The sequence below is a fragment of the Pogona vitticeps genome, chromosome 1 (genome assembly GCF_051106095.1).
Source record: "Pogona vitticeps strain Pit_001003342236 chromosome 1, PviZW2.1, whole genome shotgun sequence".
Classification (NCBI taxonomy): Eukaryota; Metazoa; Chordata; class Lepidosauria; order Squamata; family Agamidae; genus Pogona; species Pogona vitticeps.
In genome coordinates this window covers 252,203,783-252,228,257 of record NC_135783.1, presented here as the reverse complement: position 1 = coordinate 252,228,257, position 24,475 = coordinate 252,203,783, and the positions used below count along the sequence as shown (strand labels likewise).

General features: G+C 42.0%; 2 protein-coding genes across 8 annotated transcripts in view; one reads left to right on the top strand and one right to left on the bottom strand.

The window, feature by feature from the left end:
- The window catches only part of LMNTD2 (lamin tail domain containing 2), a 64,392-nt gene extending 56,028 nt beyond the window's left edge, over positions 1–8,364 (top strand). The window contains exons 14-15 of the mRNA XM_072989845.2: positions 284–369; positions 6,794–8,364. Of these exons, the coding sequence (XP_072845946.2) occupies positions 284–369; positions 6,794–6,940 (233 nt within the window). The 3' untranslated portion in view covers positions 6,941–8,364. The remainder of the gene's footprint in view (positions 1–283; positions 370–6,793) is intronic.
- Positions 8,365–8,814: 450 nt separating this feature from the next.
- Positions 8,815–24,475, bottom strand: part of LRRC56 (leucine rich repeat containing 56) — a 66,402-nt gene continuing 50,741 nt past the window's right edge. For 5 of the 7 annotated variants that reach the window (XM_020784186.3, XM_078383649.1, XM_078383648.1 and 2 more), the window contains 6 exons: positions 21,445–21,636; positions 20,656–20,720; positions 16,830–16,960; positions 15,633–15,808; positions 12,607–12,956; positions 8,815–9,842 (listed from right to left, as the gene is read on the bottom strand). In XM_020784186.3, the coding sequence (XP_020639845.3) occupies positions 9,525–9,842; positions 12,607–12,956; positions 15,633–15,808; positions 16,830–16,960; positions 20,656–20,720; positions 21,445–21,636 (1,232 nt within the window). In that variant the 3' untranslated portion in view covers positions 8,815–9,524. The remainder of the gene's footprint in view (positions 9,843–12,606; positions 12,957–15,632; positions 15,809–16,829; positions 16,961–20,655; positions 20,721–21,444; positions 21,637–24,475) is intronic. The other 2 variants (XM_020784187.3, XM_020784189.3) reach the window with 2 other exon arrangements.

Genomic DNA, 24,475 nt, shown 5'->3' with positions numbered 1-24,475 from the left:
CTTCAGTGTGGAAGGGAGTGTCACTCTCGAATTGGCCTTCTCAGCCACACTAGACGCTGTTCCAAGTTCTCCATACAGAGCACATTACCATAGTCTTTCGAGACTGAAGGATGCCTATATACTATCTATTGCACCTGACCAGTATGTCCAGTATCCTTACAACCTCCCAGACCACCCGCCCCCAAAAAATAACCCTCCAGTAAATCACCAGAGGGCTATAGAGCAAAATAAATTCCTGTTTTCTAATGCTAATAAAGAACTCACATTTTCTTCTTTTTGGCAGCCAGTGAAACTCCTTCTTCTTCCAGCGAGGGAGATTATTTTGCTTATCGCTCATGGAAACCTCTCGTTCAGGAACCAGAAGCCAGAGTAAGTAAAATCTATGGGTAATCAATATTGGAAGAGTTTTAAAGAATCCCTTAAATCTGCACATGTTATGTAGATCTTTTTCAGCTCAAGGCTCCTAAGCAGACGGGAGGAAAAGAAAAGCAGAGGTGTCCTGTGTTTATTTTCCCCTCCAAACATTGTTTCACTATGATGGGGTGGGTAGAAAATGTCTCCCCGCCCCTGCCTGTTGCTCTATACATTTTCTTTTCTCATACACATAGCTTTTTGTAGGAAGCAAATCAGTGCAAATTATTTTCCCTTCTTCTATCTTGTGCACATCATAGAGGGAAGCAAATGCAGCCAGTTTTCTCCCCAAAGCTCTTCATGAATTTGGTGAGCACAAATAATGCCTGGCCCCTTTATCTAACCAATATTTCTAGACCCCTACAAGGGAGAATTGGGGAAGATGGGGAAATAAAGTATCCTTCCCCCCCTGCTGATGTTCTTTTAAGCCCACTCCCCAGCAAACAGTGGTATGGGAACATGGCTTCTGAAGTGACTATTGTTCTACCCTTAGCTGTTCCCATGAAAATCTCTAGACTCTTGTCTATTACACCCCTGTTTAATTGTTGTCGACCAGCATTTAACCTTGAGCCCATTAAATACCAGGCATATTAGTCAAACACAAAGGAGCTGATCAAACCCGTGCCACCACGGCACAATAGTTCTGTCTCCAAGGCCCTTTAAGGAAACTTTTAATGCCCTACACTTGAGAACCTCTTGCTTTACTCCTAAGCAGTGCAACTTGAAGTCAGCATTTAATAATGTCTGTTCCAGTGATAATAAGCTATTATTACAGGCAAGTCCCGAAAGAAAGTATAGGAGGAGGAGGGAGATGCAGGGAAAAATCCCTTACGTATCAGTGTTTGCTCACTGGAACAGGGCTGGCCCCGTAAGTGGACAAGAGCTGGAAAGTCATCCTCTTTTCCTTTCCTCTTGCTTGCTCTTAGGTAAACATCAGTTTATCTATCTAGATAATAATTTGATAGTGAGCAATAAATCCTACTGACTTCGAAATAGATTTAACAGGTGTCATAAGTACAAAGAGACAGAGGGGACAGCTACAGTAGCAATAGGGGGTGATTTTGCTGGGGCTGCTCGGTAACAGCTTAGAAGGGGGGGCTTGAATAGGTCACTCCTTCTGTTCACATGGAAATTGCTCCAGCAGCCCTTCTACTTGCAATCTAGTCAAGCACATGTTAATGTGTTAAGACTGCTCCATTTTTTCTCTTTGGTCACAGTGTGTCACTCCCCTTCTCACTCCCTATCTCCTTCTTGCCTTCTCTTTTGCAGTTGTTGTCAGCTGGTTGGGAAACAGCCTGCTTCCCTTTGTTCTTGGGTGGGCATTAATGCTGGGTTTTTATGCATTCAGATGCATGGGGTATGGAGTGCCATGTTTGAGCCCCACGTTTCTCCTTTTCTACTTTTTAAAGTTTTTTTGTAAATGGCATAGTGCTTAAGTGAAACCGCACATAGTTGAAAAGTGTTTTTAAAAATAAAATAAAATAAAAATGGCTTTTTTCACTTCAAAATATTATGGGGGGTGCCATCTGCAGTCATCGCCAGAACATGCCCACCTCTACACATCATCACTGACGTGTACAAAGAACATACACACCCCAACCCCACACAAGGCTATTATGCAGTGTTTATCTGGATTGTTTCTAATCATTTCATATAAACAAAAGGCTCCAATTCTAGACTGATCAGGGAGGAACTGGTCCCGAATAGGGACAGGTTTGAATGCTCTAACAAGGACATTGTGTAGTCAGTATTTTTTGGAGTGATCCCAACTGTTCCACCAGAGGGCTATAGAGCAAAATAAATTCCTATATATACAGCCTCGGAACATGGTTACTGGAATCAAAAGACAGGAGCAAGGAATAGGGATTCAGCCTGTGCTGGAATGGGATTATACTCCCCCTGGAAACAGGTGCAGATCTTGAAGGTGCTCCTGGATTCATCTCTGAGCCTGGATGCCCAGGTTTCTGCAGTGGCCAGGAGTGCATCTGCACAGTTGAAATTAGTGCACCAGCCGTGCCCCTTCCAAGTGAGGTCTGGCCTGGCCATGGTGACACATGGCCTAGTTACATCCTGGCTGGATTACTGAAAATTTCTCTACATGGGGCTGCTTTTGGAAAGTGTTCCAAAACAGGGGATTGAAAATGCTGCAACCAGATTGTTAACTGGGACTGACTGCAGGTAACACATAATAACCCCCTTGTTACAGAAGCTGCACTGGCTGCTGATCCATTTCTGGGCACAATTCAGAGTGCTGGTTTTAACTTATAAAGCCCTAAATGACTTCTGTCCACCCTATTTAAATGACATCTCCCTTTATGAGGCTGCCTGGATGTAAAGATCATCAGGGGAGGCCTTTCTCTGAGTACCAATGCCTTCACAGGTTGCATTTGGTGGGGCCACAAGAGAGGCCTTCTCTGTTGCTTCACTCAGACTCTGGAACTTTCTCTCACACAAGGCCAGGCTGGCACCAATACTGTATTGCTGTCCTTCCGCAAGCAGACAAAAACTGTTCTCCTCAGGCAGGCTTTCTCTCAGTGATTGGCTGTCTGAGGGAGGTTTTTAAATGGAATGTTGTTTTGAATGTGTTTTTGGTGTTGATTTCGTTTACCATTTCTAGTGTGTTATTTGTTTGATTATTTTAAAATATTTGTATACTTACTGCTTCTGGCTTTTAAATGTTCTCTTTTAATAATGTGAGCCACTTTGGGTCCTTATTAAGGAAAAGGGCTGTTAAAATATTTTAACTAACTAACTAACTAACTAACTAACTAACTAACTAACTAACTAACTAACTAACAAACAAACAAACAAACAAACAAACAAACAAACAAACAAACAAACAAACAAACAAACAAACAAACAAACAAACAAACAAATAAATAAATAAATAAATAAATAAATAAATAAAATGCATTTGCTAGATGCAAGGATTATGAGGGAATCCTTACAGTGGTTTTACACCAGTTCCCTTATTTGAATGGTGGCAGTTTTTTCAGTGTTGTTTTCAAGAACCACATGACACATACTATTATTAGTCACCATTAGTCACAGGAACTGTGCCTGTGGTTTGGCTATCACTTTTCAGAGAGTAGAAGGAACAAACAAAAAAAATAGTGGATGAATCAGCTTTGAAATCATATGTTTAAATCCCCTGTTGCATTTTGTTCAGTCTTCACCAGTAAGTGGGAGGTGTGATTGGGTGCACCTATGGCTACCATCACTGTTGATGTAAGTTGGTGGGTGTTTTCTTTCCCTTCTTTCCAAATGAAACATATGCATTCCTATATTCTGGATTGGTGCCTCTTCCAGCAGAGTTGGTGGTTGATGTGAGCCTGTGAAATATGCACTTTATAAATGTTATGCCATTAGTGGATTGACCTGGCCTCGTCTCTAATAGCTCCAACATCTGCTAGCCCAAGCCAGTAAGCTTCTCCTCACACCCAGTGAAGGCATTACCTGTTTAAATTAAATGAGAAGAAGAGGAGGAACAAAGGAATTTAGTAGAAAATTTTACTCAGAAGATTATTTTGGCCACATAGTAGCAGGAAAAATAAGGCAGTGGGAACTGGGGAAGGGCGTTTTTGTTTGTTTTGGAGGGCATTTTTGTTTGTTTTGGACAATGCCCAGAACTGGAGGTCCCTGCTGTAAGCTTGGGAGTGTGAAACAGGAGTGGGTATTCCCAGATGTGCCGGGGAGGAAGGCAGGATTGGCACACTATGTAGGTGGACATTGCAGTAGTCATTGTAAGGATAAACAGTAGTGCATGATGAAACTGTTATGATGAAAAGGTAAACCCTAGCAGGTATGGACTTCTACTCTGCAAAGGTAGCTGAAGTAGAATGGACTAAGGCTGTAGAAGGAATATGGTGTTCCTTTCATTGAGCCCCGAGTCCCAGTTGCCAATGCCAATTCTGGTACATGGAGAAATGCACACCGAGGGACCCAGAATGCTCAGACAAAAGTAGGTATGGAAGTGTTTGTTGGAGGATGCAATCAGAGCTTGGAAAAGCTACATTTTGAACTACAGGTCTCAGCATCACTTCCCGCCAACCATCATAGTTCTGTACTAGGTAGAGAGAGCACCTTCTCAGACATCCTGTGGGCGCCACAAACTGCTGACTTTCTGGTTTGTGGGGAGGTGGGGGAAGGGATAGCCATAAAGACTAATCATTATTTATAGGCCCATCTACCTTAACTTTGTTCTGTATCTTTTAAAAGTGCCCAGATTGGCGAATATCACTATTTTTTGTATCATATTCCACATTTGAGTAATGTACTGTGTGAGACATTTCCTTTTATCTGTCTGGAATCTCCCATCATTCATCTTCTATGGATGACACCAGAAGCTAGTATTACATGAGAAAGAGAAAAGCTACTTCTCATCAAGTTTCCCCATATTTTACATAACTTCACTTTAGATCTTGCCTAGCAGCCTCTTTGCTGCTATCAGGTTTTCCTAATCAACTGTGGGCTTAGCTAGATAGATCATTTGGAGCAGGCTGGTGCAGGCTAAATAGGGCTGCTTAAGGACAGGCAGAGGTCTGGTACGCCATGTGGTGCAATCCTTGCATCCATATGGCATACACACCTGAAATGACCCTATTTGGTCTCCTTCCCTTAAGAAAAAGAGAGAGAACGGAGAAAAAACTCTCCTTGCCTCCTTCTGTCTCCTCTTGGTTCCTGGAGGAAGCTTTCAATTTAAAATATTAGGACCTTCAAGGACATTCTTTCCTTTAGGTAGGGATTTTGACCTATGGTTTAGGTTTTATCTGGAGAATAGTCACCAATCATAGAGTTTTTAGCTTGAGTTCTGTCCTCTGTTTTCTGTTCTCTTTTTTCTTTATTGGTTTTTGGAGAGTGAGGTGGAGTGTGAGAGGATGATTTTTGTTTGCACAACTGCCCAGAATAGTGGATTTTCACTAAGTGGGGTGGTATAAAAATGTCATCCATCCATCCATCCATCCATCCATTATTTCCCCCTTAAAAAGTACAGCAGATCAGTGCTGTTCTATTTTTTTTTTAACTTTGTTTCCTCCCTCTTCCCCTCCATGGAGGAGCACAAGAAGTTTATAATTATCCAGTTTCCCAATATTATTAAATGGTGAAGCTTTCTCTTTTAAGCCACTAGTGATATTCGGTAATTGAAAACCAGCTGCAGGAAGCTCCTCTTTGGTTTAATCCCAGCAACTGCACATGCTGGAAATGAACCAAAATGATGCAGTCCAACCCACACCTAAAAAAAACAAGAGCCCCTGACAGGGACCCAGAAAAGTTCTGGACACAGGCTGGTTCCCTTTAGCAATTATATCATCTGACTGCAATCAAAAAGAGCAAACCTGCCTGTACCCATAGTGGACCAACCAGCAGGTCAAATTCTCATGTAGTCAGTCTCTATGTTGCTTTTACTGTAGTTGAACAAATGTATTTCCTGATAGCCAGGAGCTCATTATACTGAGCACAAAGCCTTATAGCAGGCAAACTGGCTATGCATGAAACACAGAGTGAATTAGACTGAGTAGTCTCTCTCACCCCAGCTGCCTTTCATAGCTATTGTCTTCTTCTTCTTAGGTATGTTTATCTGATAAACTCTGCAATTTCTCACAGAAAGCAGGGAGCAGCTGAATCCCCTGCCCGCCTCACTGTTTCAAAACTTGCACAGATACTTTATATGAGTTTGTGTGTCACTGATGCTTTGTCCCTAGTCTGAGACGTTTTGTTTATGGATCTGTGAAACTAACTGAGGCCTGAAGTTACTTCCAATTTCTGTCTCAAGGGCCACATTTTAAGAGGGCAAATATTAATATGTCAAAGGTTTTACTGGCTTTCTCCTATTTTGCACATGTAATGCTCCTGTAATAGTAGGTACTGAGGCATGGTTTGTGGAAGTACACTTTAGTATGTAAATTGAGCAGCATAGTGTATAGGAGTGATAGGCAACATGGTCTTCTCCAGATGTTTTACATTACCATTTCTGTAATCCTTAACTAGTGGCTATGCTGGGTGGGATTCATGGGAATTTGTATACAAAACAGTTGGGCGTACTAGGTACAAAAACTACAGCCAGGTAACAAGATCTCAGAGTGCATGGGATATCCTAGTGTGCATGAGAGAGAGACTGAGAAGAGAGAGAAAGTAAACAATCAGTTGTTTCATGGAAGACACTTGGTTTGATACTTCCTCAGCTTTGCTGCAGCGTGTAGCAGACTGTGGCCAAGAATCCTCTTTATAGTTATGTATGTCATACAGTCTCAATGGCAAGGTACTGGCTGTGCAGAAACTTTTTAACATTCACTTTGTGAAATCCAACAGGCAAGGAGGAGGCACACATTTGACTTTTAATATTGTTATCTTTCTGACACCAGCAATTTCCTTTTTTCTTCAGGAGTTCAAGACGACGCTGGACACTACCCTTCCTATTGTGTCTTTGATAGGACAAAAGAGTGCTCGCTCAAGATACGGATTCAAGTACATGACTTACATACCTACCACCACCGATCTGCACCTAAGGCGGTACTGTCCCGCTAGGTGACATGTTGAAGAAGGATGGCACAAGAAGCTTGTCTGACTTCTTTAAATACACCACACAATCCTGCCATTTGTTTTGTAAGCATTCTGTGTCTTACCATAGCAATTCTAAGCTGATGTTCATGCCTGCTTAACTGTTTTGGAAGGTTAAAGCACTATAAAAATGGGGTGGGAGGGAAAACCAGGAGGCAAGAAAAAGGCATATACTGACACCCTGTGAATGTACTCTCATGTTTTGCAGTCATGGGAAGTGTCACTGTTCAGGCGCTGGCCATTTGTAGACAAAAATAATTTGACATTTGGCGATAAACCAAGAGTTCTAGACTGTCCCCATCCCTGTCTCCAGGGGATTGTGAAGAGGAAAGGTTCTGCTACAAATTTCTCCATGGAGCTGGGGAGCCTGAAAAACCAGGGTTACCAGTTGTGCTCAGGCTCCACAAGTAGCAACCTGTATCTTTGGGCTGCTGCTCTTAGGAGAAAGAGTGACAGATGGCCAAAACTCTTATGTTCACAGTTTCAGATTAACCCTTTTCTTAGAAACCTGAATAAAACTATAGAAAATGAAAGAGGTAAAGGCCTAATTTTATATTCTTTGCCCATAGATTATCTCCCATCAGTCCCTCTCCTTAACCAGTTTTGTACTACCTGAGCTCATTTCCAGCAATATTCTGCTAAATACTTGGGGTGATCAACTCTTGAGAAGTCAGTAAAAGCCAGGAGTCAGCTAACACCCTACCCATCCACCTACATGTTTGTTTTGCTGTTAAAATCACAAGCCTTAACTGTGAATGGGGCATTTCCATCTTTAAACATAGAGCTACATTCAGACTTAGCAATAATTATAGTAAACCCATTGAATTGAATAGCCTGGTTACAACTACCATAAGATCCATCGATGGGGGGGTACTTAAGTATGACTAAATCTGATCAAATACACAGAACACTTGCTGTCATTTTCAGTTTTAAGCAGAGATACTACATGAATATATCAAGCATCAAACCTGCTGATCTGCTCACACTGTTGAATGTCATAATTTTAATCATGGTTACAAAGTGAGAGACTACAATTGAAATTGGTTTGTGTGTTTTTGTTAAGGCCATATTCCCTGCACGGTGTACAAACAACTATTCCATAAATTTTGATACTACTCCCTAGAGATTGGCCTTGGCCCTTCTACTGTAGGAATTAATGACATCCCTCTTTCTTGTGGCAAAAGCAAGAAAACAGCACTTTTAGGGTACAAATGTCCAAATCTTCTCATATTATTTGAATCTTGGTTTTAACATAAAAAACTGGCTGAGGGTTTTGACTGTATAATAAAGATTTCATTCATGCATCTATGTAATGGATTTCAAATTCTGTCAGTAAAGAAGTAGCTCAGTCATTTGGGTTGGAACATAATTCATTCTGAATGGAATTCCAGAAAATATCAATTATTTTAAAAGCATCCATTAAAAAATTACAGTACTTGGTTTCAAAACATTCAATACCTGAGTACAAGTTCACACCATTCTGCTCATATTTTCCACTGTGTCTTGAATTTTTTGGACAAAGAGACCATGCAAACCATGTGGTCACAGATATGGCCAGCACTAGTTCTCATGACAGTGGCAGCATGTGTTCCAGCTGTCACTAGGACAAGCACTGACAGCCATGTCTCTTGAGTTGCTGGTTCACATGAGGACTTCATCCAGGGGACTGTATACATGGGGCCAGGCAAAACTGTAAGCACTGACAAGAGCTTGGCTATGTGTATTAGCCCAGCTTACTCCAATTTAGAGCACTTCACACCAAGTCAAAATATAACATGGTATTAAAATAGGGGTATTGCCTTTAGAAGAAGCTTGCAGTTGTATCTGTTTTTCTGATACGATAAATAAGTCACAGATCATTTATTGGTAAGTATATTTGTGGTAAAAAGGCATGAAGAATACAGTACAAGGTAAATGCAGGATTACTGGGAATGATCCACATCTAATGCAAAACAGTCATCATCATGCTTAGCAAACATTTCATGTAAATACATCTGTATGGCAGCAATTCTGGATGGATATCATGGGTTTCTTCCAATCACAAATAAAACATAGTGTTATGGTAAAAGCTGCCTGGACTCCCTGTGAGCTATTCAGTAACACCACACTGAAAATAATGCATCAGTGTGCAACTGAAACTTAGTTCCTGAATCAAAGATGTGTTCTACAAATCAGGATCCTGCCTGAAGAACACCAAATTCCAGCCCAAGACAGTTGTAGCTATACAGCTTTCCCAGTCTGTCAATTTCCTAGTGGGAATCCATCCAAGCTGCACCTGGATGGTTGATGGAATGCTAAAGGACTGTCTGTCTCCTCCTGCTGTTGAATGCGCCAGGGTGCCCACTCTGGCTCACTAGGACAGTAACACAGCAGCTCTAGACATCAGGTAGGTAGACATTTGAAGGGCACCGACCTTCTTTGCTTTTCTTATAAAGGCTGTTAAAATGGCTGCTTAAGAGAGTTGCAGACTCTCTCTCTCTGCATCTGAACTCTTGTTGGAGGTAAACTGAGTTGTTCCTTTAAGCTGCTTTGCTTGCCTAAGAGCACTGTCGGGCTCAGCAGTCAAGATGAATCAGGGAAGCCAACTTGTGTTGCTGGATCGGAAGATGGGAAACACAGAGAACAGCTGAATGCTTCTGTGACTTGGCAAGAATGTCTGCACAGCTGCTCAGGACATTTCCTACAATTTGGGAGTCTTGCTTTGAGATGTCACTGAGATATCCGGCCTGTTTGGCAAGCTCTGCAGGGCAGCCTTGGCGGTCAGAGGGCGGACCACATTCAGCAGCCCAAGTCTCTCTGATGTTTTTGTGTGTGAGTGAACAACAGGTTGGTAAGTATCGACTGCTATATGGAGGCTTCTGTTCACACCAGTTCTGAAGAGAAGAAACACCACAGTGATTAATACATGTATCTTTGACAGCCTGACCTGGCTCTCCATATTTGCATAAAAAAGGCCTGAACCTGTTTCCTACCCACCCTCCGCCCATGCCAGCATGGAGAATTGGAGATTGCTCAGCAGTACATGAAGCAGGGGCCTTGTGGAATCTGATCCATCATACAGGGCATAGTGCAAAAGATACACATTAAGAGCTCAAGAATTATGAGCTGAAGAATTTGGGTAAAAGGTAAAGGTTCCCCTTGACAATTTTTGTCCAGTCGTGTTCGACTCTAGGGAGCGGTGCTCATCCCCGTTTCCAAGCCATAGAGCCAGCTTTTTGTCCGAAGACAATCTTCCGTGGTCACATGGCCAGTGCGACTTAGACACGGAACGCTGTTACCTTCCCACCAAAGTGGTCCCTATTTATCTACTTGCATTTGCATGCTTTCGAACCGCTAGGTTGGCGGGAGCTGGGACAAGCGACGGGAGTTCACTCCGTCGTGTGGATTCGATCTTACGACTGCTTGGTCTTCTGACCCTGAAGCACAGGCTTCTGCGGTTTAGCCCGCAGCGCCACCACGTCCCCTGAAGAATGTGGGTACCAAAACCAAATAGACTGCACAGTTGTTCCATATAAACTCCAAGCTTTCTTCATTTCAATACGATAATTTAGGGGGTTTTGTTTTGTTTTTTGTTTTGGAGGGGTGTCATTTCCTGGCATAGTCAAACAACTAGTAGGAGTCAGAAATCCTTGTTAAGTTTGTACCAATCACTCAGAGAACCACCAGCAGATCCAGTTTTACCTTCTGTATACCAACGGTGTAGAGTTAACAGTAAGGGTGAATTTATTTTAATTGGGTACAAATTATTTGTTGGAATAGTGAAGAAAATGTGAATTCACTCACATTCATTTGCTATGAAGTTGCACCAGGGAATTCAGATTTCCCCAGATCTCTTCCCCCCATTAACAGGTCACACAGGGAGAAAGGAGGGAAATGTTGTTTGCAGCTTCATTGCAGCCTTGTAGGAGGCACAGCTACAGGGGAGCTACCTAAGCTGTAAAACAAGGGGTCCCTCCTCACAGGAATTTTTTTGGGGTGTGTGTGAGGGGGTTGCTGCTGGCACCCCGGGCAGGCCATCTACTCTCATCCCACAACCTCCTGAGAGTCTATAATAATAACCTTTGAGTTTGAAAAGAGCTGGAAGGGACCCTATGGATCATCAAGTCCAGCCCCTGTCAAGGAGGCACAATGGGGAATCAAACTCCCAACCTCTGGCTCTGTAGCCAGAGACCTAAGCAACTGAGCTATCCAGCAGTTCATCTACGTAGGCAGTGCAGCCACTCTTGGGACTCAGTGGTGGAAGTACTGGAGCTCATGTTTTGTGTGGAAGCTAATCTGACCTTGGAGCAAGAACATGACCTATGGAATGAATCAATAGGCAACTTCCAGGTCACAAGAGGGCAAGGCTGGGTAAGAGGAACATCACTGATGAAAGCCCCAGAGACAGCTTCCATCCCACCAGCTCTGTGGGGTCCAAAATGTCAAACTGGTCCTGTGACATCCATCCCAACGCAGCTGAGGCACTAACAGCACAAGTACTAGTTCAAAAGGAGAAGGAGGCACCTCAAGGAGCAGAGCCACCAACATTTGCCACCAGCCACCTCTACACCCTTGTTAATGGGCTCCAAGCCTGGCTCTGAACCACTTCTGTTTAGTACTGGGACTCCACTGGCTTCAGTGACAATAACTGAGGCCAGTACAGAAGTCACTAGTCACTGTATCCAGGAGACTAGTACAGGAAACACAGTTCCCTTCTAGTCCAAGAGAGCAGTAACACAGAATTGCTGTTGAAAGCACCTAGCAAAATAAAGAAAACCATTAGTAGCAAGCTGGAGTCACTGGAGTTATTGGTGGGAGACCCCATGACCACAAATTCCACTGGATGGTGGGCCTTACAAAGGGGTATCTAGGTGACCCTAGTGCAATAGCGCTGGCACCAAGCTGTTTTTTTCTTTTTAAAAGAAAAAGTGTGTGTGTAGGGGAGGAGGGAGAAATCTGACTGACAGAGAGAGGGCCTTTGATTTTTTCCTCACAGATATAACCAGTGCAATCCTGTTTGCCCATGTTTTGTTTTATTTTATTTTATTTATTTATTTATTTATTTATTTTGCTTCTTTCACAGGGTGTTCAGCTGTGCTTGCCATTCCTACCAGTGTGTGCTGGTGTGGCAACTTTTCTGCATCTGTTCAATTGATCTCATTGTTTGAACTAATACAAATGGATGTAATTTTTTTTAAAAAAGAGAGAGAAGCTCCGGTGGCAGAAGTAAAAACAACAGATTGGACGGAGGGGAACTCTGGGCTGATTCATATTCCCCTTTGTGTTATGTGATCAACTGAAAAAAAACCTGAATCAACCTGTCCCAGTTCCATTTCCTGCATTTTTAGCAATGTGGCTGCACTCTTAGTTGTAGAGTAACTATTAGTAGCACAATGAATATGTGTTAGTACTGTGCTGTTTGTTGCAGACAAAAATGTGTAATCTATAAATAGGGTGTGAAAGGGAGTTATATGCTGTGGAAATGTGCTTGGACATAAGTTATCTGTGAAGCCTCTGGAAGTATATGCTCAAGCCTACTCAAGTCAACAGGCCCAAAGCACATCTAGTTCAGTCCTGGATTATAGCTATGAATCAGCCTTTATCCTATGCACATTCGTTTCTATTTAGTTTAGCAATAATGGCAAAAAGACTGCCTACATAACCAAACCTGTCTTTGGTTGGTCCTAAAATGGGTTTCCAATGCTTGGTGTCAATACCACAAGTCCTGTGCCTCTGCCCTAAGAATGATGAGGCATCAGCTTTTCCCTGGAGATGGAGCATTGTAGTCTTCTCCACCACATGTTGTACTGTATCTCTGTTCACAACTGACGGAGATTCTGGCTTTAGTAGAGCTTGCTTCTTTGAACCAGGTACTTTCAGGTGTCTGGCTCTGAAAGGACCAGCTGTCATGCCCTGTCCAGATGCAGGTGATGGACATTTCGGAGGAGAGGGTATGAGAAAGGGCTTTGCAATGATGGGTAACACATTTTCCAGAACATGCAATGAATCTGAAATGTCAAGGAAAGTGTATCAATTTACAAGGACAGCATTTAAGCCAGTTTGAAACCTCTTACCCAACACAAATAAGCCAACAACCCCTATAGTCAAGAATCATTTATAAATTTGGGGTTAGGAATGTTTGCTTTTACCAGGGTGAGATGAATAACTTGACCTCCCACCTGTTCAGGAATGAGGAGTTCTATAACACTGAAGAACTGACAGCACATTTCCATGCATATGCATTCTGAAGTGAACTCCATGACATTCAATGAAACTTGCTCCCTGTTGCATGTGCAACAGAAGCCAACCCCTCTTATTATTCAGATTCAATATAAAATGGAAAAAAATGTTCTGTCCTAGATGCTATTTTGTAAAGAAGCTTTAGTCTGGTGCGACTTCTTGAACATTTTGGGTTTTATTTCTCACAAGCCACCATCTGTCAGACTGAGTTTTCTCCTAAGCAAAAGGTTGAGTTATTTTAAAATATTAAAAACAGTGAATGGATCTGGTAGGAGGTACTTGGAGTGGAGCTGAAAGAAGCAGCAGGTAGAGCTGAAAGTTTTGGACAACAGGGTCTGGGCACGGATTTGCAGTTGTATTGCTGCAAATTTTGTCAAGAGTTTGGAAATATTATTTCAAAAGCCAAGAGATTAGTGTAACTTTTTGAGGAAAGCAATTTGGTGTTTTTTGCTTGCAAGCAGTCATATTAATAACAGTAGTGCCTTGCTTTGGGGTGCTTTAAAAAAACAAATCAATTAAAAAAACTCTCAGACTGGTTAGGAATTCCCTCCGATCACCTCAGTAAAAGTCTGAAATAATGAGAAAATGTCAGGGCTCATTCACACATAATATTTGCTCTTGTTTAGGAGGTGGTTCAGTCACCCATTGATTCAGATTAGTTTAACATGTGAAACTACTGGAGACTCAAATCAATCTGTTTACTTCCACATCAGGATTATTTTGCCTCACTTGGGAATTTTTTTATTTGATTTTTTTGGAGGGAGAGGCGTTCAGCCTGGGTCCTTCCAGATATTATTCCCATCTGTTTCCTTGTTTCCTCGTGGCACAGTGGTTAAACCGCTGTATTGCAGCTAAAACTGTGCTCACGACCTGGGGTTCAAATCCCAGGTAGCCGGCTCAAGGTTGACTCAGCCTTCTATCCTTCCGAGGTCGGTAAAATGAGTACCCAGCTTGCTGGGGGGGGGGGCAATGTGTAGCCTGCATAATTAAAAATTGTAAACCGCCCAGAGAGTGCTTGAAGCGCTATGGGGCGGGATATAAGCAGCTCGCTTTGCTTTTTTGTTGTTGTTGTTCTGAAGAAGGATGGTTCCTATGGAGCAGTGGTTCCCAACCTTGGGCAACCCAAGTGTTCTTGGACTGCAACTCCCAGAACTCCTGGCCAGCATAGCTGGTGATAAAGGCTTCTGGGAGTCCATGAACACCTGGGTTACCCAAGGCTGGGAACCACTGAAGGTACGTCAGTTAGAACTCTCCTGGCATTAGCTGTGATGTCAGCTGTGGGGGTGTTCTCTCCAGTACAGCTAACTTCTTGCTTTTAGTAACTTCCTATTGGTTTCTTCCCCATCTTCTTGCCCTCATCCCAAAGTCTCTAAAGGGACTCAGATAGAATTGATATGTCTAGTCTACCTCAGGAGACTCACTGATTAAGAGGAATAGAAGCTTGGAGTGAGTTGTTTGGGATCTATAAGGAAAAGTGACCATGGTTCCAACTGTCAACCTAAGCCACACACACTGTGCAGTTCAGCCCTTGGTTGCTACACTCTAAATCAGGGGTGTCCAAACTTTCACCTTCCATGGGCCACATTAGAAGATGAAATTTGGTTTGGGCCGCACATACATTTGGTTTAGGCCACATGGGGGGGCAGCCCTAGCCGTCCTCTGCAGCCCCGCTCCAAGCGCGCTTACCAGCAGCTGCGATCTCAGACAGCAGAGGCTGCCAGCTTCAACTCCGGCGGGAGGGGGTCCACCAATTTTTTGGGGACGACGCAATACAGTCATGCAGCCCCCCGTCCCATCCCCTCCCACTCCTTTCTTCCTTCCCTCTCTCCCCCTCTACTGTTGTGACATGCCCCGGCCACATTCTGGCCGCAAGCGCCGGCAGTGTAATTTGAAACTTTGGAATTTCTTTTAAAATAAAAAATTGCACTGGGCCACATTACGAGCAGACCTGGGCCGCAGACTGGACAAGCCTGCTCTAAATCTAATCATATCAGTAGGTGGTTGTGTTACTAATTCCATAGTAACAGTAACAAGCATTTTTTTTGTTTTAAAGGCATGTTACCAGTTACTTCTACTTTCTGTTTGATAGCTTCTTCCACTTTCATTTCTAGAAAAATGTAAGTTCTCCTAATGCAGATCTAGAGTCAACAAACATCTATATAGATTCACTATAATAAAAAGGAGCAGGCCAAATTATCCTGTGCAACAGATCTTTGGTGTGCCTCAGAACTCTTTTCCTTTCCCTTATTGCTAACATTGGAGGTGCCTTGTAAAATGTCAGTTTAGAATGACGGGATACTTATCACATCTCTACAAACAGCATCGAGATTCACATGTTTCTGGATAGAAAATTCCTCCCCACCACCCAGGGCAACTTGCTTGGTTTAACACTGCCGACTTGTGTGGTGCATTCGACATCTGGATAATCCTCATTAGTAATGTACCTGATGATGACTGGCAAGAGGAATGGGATGATGTGATTTTTACTATGTCCTCCTGAATGGTTTCTTTCAGGTCTTCATCACAGCTGTCATTCAAGGTGTGGTCTTCCTGCTCCTCTTCATTGTGTTTTACTTTTAGTACCTGGAGAGACGTCTCCCTTTGGAGGGCTTGCAAGTGCCTGCCAGAGGTTTTAGCTATTTAGTTAGATGTTCATCCTTCCCCAACCCTGGTAGATTTGACAACAAATTTAAAGATCAAAAAGATACTTTGTTATAATTAAGACATACATTTTTTCTATCTGAACAAGAACAAAACATTCTGCATTAACATCTTCTAACATGAGCTACAATTCTGGTGCTGAAAGTAAGGCTTCCAGGCTACTCAATATCTTGGGATGCTTTTAGGTGCTGTTCTGGTTTGGGCCACTGCAAGGCTCCCTTGGGAAGAAACCGCACTTCAACAACTGCTGCCAAGAGCTCCTCTGAGAGCTTTGAGACTCTCTCTTGTGAGTTGTTGCTCATTTGGCTCTTTCTCTTGTGGTATTAAAGAAGTGAGAAAAGATACTGTTGTTTCCTTTTGTTTTTGAAAACCTGTCCCATTAAGTGTTCTCGTTATACCACTTTAATTTTTAGCAAATTAAATGGTAGTATGGACTTGCTTAGAAGCAAGTCATCAGTTCTGTTAAGAGATTATATATGAACTGACACATGAGAAGCACTGCTGTAAGTTGGTCAAAATATTTAATGTTATGTCAGTAGGAACAGAGAGAAAGTGGAATGTCTCAATTTATTCATATGAGAATCTACAGCAAAGTCCTCAAAGAATGTGGTTGGACTGTTAAAGCCCAAGTTTCCATAGCTTTCACTACTACAATGTGTATGTTTAAGACCACGAGATGTAGTGTGGACATGCATCCTTTACTCTCAGCAAAATGGAAAGTTAAAGTCATACTAGATTTATTAGATTAGATGTTCATTTTTTAAAATGTTATTACTGATTATCTGTTATTACATTAATATTGGTTGGATTTCCTTTTGAATGTAAATGGCACAGAGTAGTGCCTGGCACTACCTGGGTGGTATAAATGAAAATAAGTAAGTACGTACGTACATATGTACGTAAGTACATAGCTTTATCTTGGGGAGCTCATTTGAGAAATCTAAAGGCTCCTGGTTTAGAGGTTAAATCTGAACTCTTACTGATAATGATGTTCTCTCGAGACTGTCAGCTCATCAAAGATGTCTTCTCCATTTACAGAACTGGTTCCTTCAAAGTCATGGCTATGTTCTGTTGAATGACATGGTGACTGGAACAGGTTCATTACTGCAGGCTACAACATTAGTGGAATTGTGTCAGAACATGCCCACCATTCACTGAAAACTCCCAGTTTCTCTCCAAGGTGATGGCTATGTTAGTCTTTTACTGCAAAAAGGATTAAGAGTCCTATGGCTCCTCTTAGTCTTTAGACTCACAAGTTTTATTTGGGATAAGCTTTTATGGACTGCACTCCACCTCTTCAGATGCATCAAGAGATGCTACATCAGATATGTTCGAAAAATTGGGTATAGTTCAGGAGAATATGCCAAATAAAACACATTAGTCTTCAAGGTGCCACAGGATATCTGCTTTAATTTCTTCTTATTATAATTTCTATACATCACTTCCTTACTTGAAATAATTCTTCATATTCTACTTCTTATGGTATCACTAGGGCATGGAATGCGGGTAGTGAGATATAGATTGGCAGACTACTACAGGATGGAGTAAAAGAGCAAAGCAATGTCTATGGCCAGTCTCATCTGATGTATAATTCATGGCAATGAGGTAGCACAACAGTGTTCTTTCCTTTCATCCTCAGTCCTTACACAAGGCATGGAGAAGAGACAGGGCACATATCTATGACCTGTCCCAATCAGAGTGTCCCTGTTAGCTTTCATTTCACATTTCCAAAGTGCATGAATTCTTCTACAGATGAAGGCTTGCCTGAAGAATGTGATGATCAAGATGTTATTGTTGTTTAGTCATTTAGTCGTATCCGACTCTTTGTGACCCCATGGACCAGAGCACACCAGACCCTCCTGTCTGCCACTGCCTCCCGAAATTGGGTCAAATTCATGTTGGTAGCTTCAATGACACTGTCCAACCATCTCATCCTCTGTCGTCCCCTTCTCCTCTTGCCCTCACACTTTCCCAACACCAGGGTCTTTTCCAGGGAGTCTTCTCTTCTCATGAGATGGCCAAAGTATTGGAGCCTCAGCTTCAGGATGTAAGACTAGCTAAATGCTCTATAGAAAAATATTTTAAAATGGTCTATACATTGCAATGACCACAGGGTGTTAGCATGTGGCAGAGGCTCCTCTGTGTGTGCAGGACATCACAATATGTACAGAGACATATAGCACAAATGTTGAAAGAGAGCAAGTGAGCACTGCTTGGGGTAGTGGAAGGCGTATACCCCTTTCTACACTAATGTCCCTTGGCACAAAGCTTTACAGTGGTGCCTCGACTTACGAACGTCCCTACTTACAAACATTTCGACTTACATACAGCTCCAGTCGCTACATTTTGCTTCAACTTGCGAACGGAGCTTCCACTTACAAACAGAAACAGGCAGGGGAAAAAGGCGGGCAATTCAGATTTCTAACTGTAGGTGGTGATGAGGCTGCTGTGTACTGTAGCTCTTTCACTTTTGGCAGTTAGTGTATTGTCATCAGAGGCTTGAAAGAGCCTCCTTTTGCTTCGGAGTGTGTGTGTGTGTATGCGTGTGTGCAAGGAGGTAAGCTACTGTTTTCTTCTTTTAAAAACAGTTCTGAGTGGGTTTTGGCTGGGGCGGGTATGTTTCTGTGCTGTGTTGTTGGTGGCTTTGCTGTTTATTTTTGGAGGTTTTTTTCTTCTTAAACCTCAGCAACGGAGGTGGCTTTAGTGTTTGTTTTTGGAGGTTTTTTCTTCTTCTTAAACCTCAGCAACAGAGCGTCTTCCAACCGGGCTTGCTGTGTTGTTTTTATTTTTTTCGGTGATTTTCTCCCCGGCCAGAACAGATTAATCAATTTTCAGTGCATTCCTATGAGAAATGGTGCTTCGACTTATGAACATTTCGACTTACGAACACCATTCCAATACAGATTAAGTTCATAAGTCGAGGCACAACTGCATTTTCCCCATAAAATGGATGGCCACTATTAGGAGACTGGGAAAATGGGGGATCACTGTTTCTGGCAGACAAAGCTTTGGGGTGATGTGCACGAGAGAAAGTGAAAATTGTCCACTGGTACAGTGGGGGCTTGACTTGAGAACTTAATCCATATTGGAAGGTGGTTCTCAAGTCAAAAAGTTCTCAGGTCAAATCTGCATTTCCCATAGGAATGCATTGAAAACCATTTGATCCGTATCTGCTCTTTTCCGTCCATAGAAACTAATGGGAAGCTGCTATTCTGCCTTCGACCACTAGAGGGGGATATTTTGTTTCTTTTTTTCTTAGGTCAAGAAAGGTTCAGGGAAGGCAGGGAAAAGACAGTCCAGGCAGTACCAGGCAGTCCGAAGACTGTCTCCCAATCCACTCTCTAAACGCTGGGAGGAGTGAGGAAGCAGACAGGCACCCTTTTCACTGGCCAACAGTTAACTGAAAGTTCACTTTTTGCACTTTCCCTGCCTCCCACGTGGGTTTTTTTCAGTTTGTAACTCAAATCTAAGTACTTAAGTCAAGTCAATATTTTCCTATGAGAGCGGTTCTTAAGTCAAAATGTTCTTAACTCAAGCCGTTCTTAAATCAAGACCCCACTGTAATTGGAAGGCAGCAACCATCTGTGACTTGTCTTTATGAGAATGGAAATTTCAAGGTTAGACTGAGTTAATTAGCAGAATGGTTTCAGCTGAATGAAGTTACTCTCTTCTTCACAAAGATTCATGGCAATTTGAAGCCTGATTGGCAGATTTCCTGGAAAGTCTGGAAACTGGAAGTTTGAATATATAATTGGAAATGGAGGTTACTTAGCCTAGCTATCTCCTAGGAGAATTCTATGTTTATCACTCTGCTCAGGAATTATGCTGAAGCTATGCTAGGATGTAAGTACTACCTTAGGTTAGCTAGCTTTCTTATTTTCTTATGGGATTGTTCTGGAATTATACTTGCCTAGCCCTTTTTGATTGCTTATTTGCTCCACAATCTTTTGACTATTTCTGTGGGTTTTGAAACTGTTTTGAATTATTGGCTCTTTTGGCTAATAAAATATAACATTTTACAACTGTTTGGTCATTTTGGAGTAAGAGGTATGGTGGTACTAACAAACAGGTCTTGCCTCAACCATCTACTGGGAGCCTATGTATTTTGTGGCTAATTTTGGCATTCTTATCTTGCAGGGTTGGTGTAAGAGTTAAAAGAGCTTAACCTTGAGAATTTGGGGCAATTCCCTGGAAGCACTCTTTAGTCAGAGAGGACTAAGGTGTTGGAAGGGAACTTCGCAGAAGCAAAAATCAGCACATTTGTCCCTCCTGGATTTTGCTACACCAGGAAAGTGAGGGTAGTGTGGATGACTGGTTAGTGTGGGCCTCTCTGATCTGGTGTAATTTTGAAAATATACAGGACAACTTTCAAAGAAAGGGTCATGGTGGGATGTAATATTCTTCTAGTGACCATAACATCTGGTTTGTGATAGGAAGGTTTTATTGTTTTCTTAGCTACCCCGGATAACAGTTATATAATTTGTCTCATGGAAATGAAGGAGATATCGATGAAACTAGCCTGGGTTTTATTTGCAATGGGATGCAAATATGTACAAGTTCCCATTACTAGTTCCCATTATTCTTGCACTAAAACACCCTACTAGGAAACAGAAGGCTCTGCATCACTCCTTGACTCTGGAAGCAGACCTCACTCTGGAACCTCTCCAAAGTCTGCTTCTTATGGAAAGTGTTTCCACAGACCATTAAAACACAGGAAATTCTGTAAGACTCTTATTTCTTCAGAATTCATATCACATTAGAATGGGGAGGGGGAGAAAAAGATAAATACTTTGGAAGGAAACTTACACCCAGTTTTTGCCTCCGTGCATGAAGAGCTTTGATAGGGTTCCCACATATAACTCTGCTGACACCTGAAGAAAAGAAATGAGTTTGTTCTATTTTGCCTTTTCACACCCTTAAAACATCTTTCCTCTACCAACACATCCAGGCTGTTAACAGGTAAAAGGTGGCAGTTTTATTCATTTTCTATATTTCGGGAAAAGAATGGATTTTGGGAAAGAAAACAGTGGACTTCCCACCATTGTGATTTGAGCACCTTCTTTGGTAGAAAAATCATGCATAAATTAGATGAATACATTTCTGATGGCCCAACTACTACCCAAAAACAATATGAAATTGTGAGATGATGAGCCAGGAAAAAGCTAGTAATGATAAAGTGCCCAAGTGTGCTTCAGTTCATTCAACTGAAGGCAACATAACGTGCAACCTATCCCTCAATATCTAAGCACAGTTAAATTTCCTGTCTAGTGAGATCTAGCAGCAAACAAGTTATAACACAGCAGACAACAGAGTTAAAAAGCTGTACTACTTAATAAGTAAATTTATCAATAAAAGAACACACTAATTGACGATGCCTGGTATAATCTGTGTAAGTATCCTTATTTAGACAAAGATCTCCTGAAAAACATGGGCATAGAAATACAGTACATATGTCAAGCACTTACAACAAATGAACACATGTTCAAAAAAGTGTATCCGAGAGAGAACGTTTCATCATCACATGAGTGCACCCATTCCTTCAAAGAGAGGTTTAAGAAAAGTGCTAGGCAAGAGGAATGAAAGCTATTCCATTACCATGGGTCAAGTCACTAGCATCATCTTCAGGCAGCATCTCCTCCCCGATGCTAGTTTCCAGGAGCGTGCTACAACTGGACAGCAAATGGGCACTGGGAGGTCTCTGTGCAGTCTGAGGTCTGGAGGTTAATGACAACTGGGCCGAGGCAGTCCTCATAGCAGCTGAAGGCCATCTTGTTGCAGATCCTAGATCTAAACAACCAGAGTGGGGGTGGGGGGTGAGGAAGATATGATACAATAAACCACTGCAACAACTTAAGATGGTAGAAACTATTATAATGTACCCATACATCCTGCTATTTCAGAAAGAGCCTCCCATTTGGAAGCATGCATCCAAGGAAGTGGCTTTGTGTGTTCACAAATAAAAAGGTAAAGGTAAAGGTTCCCCTTGACAATTTTTGTCCAGTCGTGTTCGACTCTGGGGGGCGGTGCTCATCCCCGTTTCCAAGCCATAGAGCCAGCGTTTGTCCGAAGACAATCTTCCGTGGTCACATGGCCAGTGCGACTTAGACACGGAACGCTGTTATCTTCCCACCGAGGTGGTCCCTATTTATCTACTTGCATTTGCATGCTTTCGAACCGCTAGGTTGGCGGGAGCTGGGACAAGCGACGGGCGCTCACTCCGTCGCGTGGATTCGATCTTACGACTGCTGGTCTTCTGACCCTGCAGCACAGGCTTCTGCGGTTTAGCCCACAGCGCCACCACATCCCTGTTCACAAATACTGGCACTATAATAAATGTGTAGTATTTAAGATACCACACAACTTTTCTGCTTTGTCTGCTGGCAATTTGGAAGGAAACTGTATTCTGGTCTTTGGAAAAGTCAAAATAATAGCTTCCTTTGGGTCATGCTATCTCAAAAGCAAAACTGCACTGGGATGTTTGTTCAAGCACCTTTGTTGGTGACCATCATCTCAAACTCTTCCCTCCCTCCCAACTAACACTTTTAGATAATCTTGCCTAATAGGCACCCCCTATCAAAAAAGATTTTATTTCAATTTTAATTTTCTTGTCAAAATTCACTGCATTGAAACTTTTAAATGGTTTTACACTTTTATAGCTCCCGGTTTATGTTACAAGAATGGAACTGGCAGGAAAAGAATCCAGTGTTTTGCCTCAATCCAGTAACATTGGAAAATGTCTAATAAGGTCAAGTTTTACTGAGTCAATTTGCTCCACAAGCCAGTTTTGCAACCTACCTATCAATAAACCTGCTTTTTGCTTTGTGACTGAGTCTATGATACAGTTAGTATGTTATTAGAAGCAAGCCTTCCTAGAGAGTGTAATTAAATATTTAAGAATTTATATTACATGGCATTTACAAGATATAATTAAATTAAATATGGACAAATTGAAGAAAGAAATTAATGAAGAGATAAATCAGTACCAAAAATTAAAATTGCCTTGGTTTGGTAGAATAGCGTTATGTAAAATAAAGATTGTATTTTCGATGCTTCCAATAAAGTTTGGAGAAATATATTTGAAAGAATGGCAGAAGTTAATAAATCATTATTGTAATGGAAATACGTGAACAAAGATCAATAGGAGGCTATGGTATATTCCACAAAAAGAAGGAAGGCTTGGACTACCTAATATTAAATTATATTACATCACAAATCAACTTAGGCATATACCAGGTATTATAGTACACAATAGAAACCTAATATGGAGGGAACTGGAAATGCCAGAACACCCTGATAGAATGGAGGGCTTTTATTTAAAAGAAAAAATTGTAGAAGAAATTAAGAAAAGAACTAATCCCTTTCTGATGAATATGGTCGAGTGCTGGAAAATTTATAAATATATACTGATGTGAGAGTTTGACCTTTGGCTCCATGCTCGACTCAAAGAAATCAGTAGATTTTTGTTGCTTCAAAACAGGAGAAAAATTTATTGGTACATTTAACAATAAACAAGTGTCTGCAACATGATTGTGAGTCTTTTCTCCTTCTGCCGAAAGGTCTTGAAGGAGTTTCCAATCTTTGAACAGGAACGGATTCCCACAACTAGTGTTTCATAGTCCTGGTAGATCTGAAGGGACCCAGTCTCTTATGGTCTGCCCCATCGAACCTTCCAGCAAGGGCCCAGTCTCGTCATCCCAATCATCATTCCACAGGGTTTGTCTCTTGGGGTCTCAGTTCTCCCAGGGCCCTCCCTGTAACTCTTCCTCCTCATCTCTCTTATTCTCCATTCCAGCCTTTCTCTCTTTTCTCTCTCAACTCTCTCTTTCTCCTCTCTCACTCTCCTCCTCCACTCTCTCACCTCAGCTTCTCCCCAATAAGAGGGTCTGGGTGGAATCTCTCTTCTCCTTCTATAATCAGCCTCCTCCTTAGGCACTCTTAGCCTCTCCCATAATCCCCTCCAGGGATCTTCCATCCACACCCATTCCCAACCGGGCAGCAAATGACTCTCTCTCCTTTTTACCTCCCCTGTTCCTGCCTCAAACTCAACCCTCTTTTTCCTCTCCTTTCCCGCCTTTTCCTCTTGAACCTCCCTCATCCTTATTTTCTGTATCTCTTCACTCAGTTCCTCTATTTCCGTCCTTGTTAAGCTTTCTCCGTAGGTTCTGGTACTGGCATTGTTGTGGAAGAGGGATGGCTGTCCAGCGAGTGAAGTATCCCTCCAGCCTTCTGTCTCACAACTGAGTCCACCTATTTCACCATTGCTACAAGTAGTGGAGGAAACGTAGTTTCCCAAAAACTCTTTAAAATAAACTTAAAGAAGTATGAATAGAGAAGGGGTTAAATACAATAAAGAGTTGGAAATATGATAAAAGATAAAAATACTATAAAGGAAACTTTGGGGGAAGAAGAGAGAATATCCTGTTTAAACATATTCCAGATGGAAAGTTGGACTCGAGAGTGGACAAGAAAAGAAGGGGAGATTAGAAAAATGACAAAATTTGAGGAGATTATCAAACAAAGAGAAGATCATGAAGAAGGAAGCAAAAGAAAGGGAACAGTTAGTGTACCGTATTTTTCGCTCCATAAGACGCACCTTTCCATAAGACGCACCAATTTTTTAGGAGAA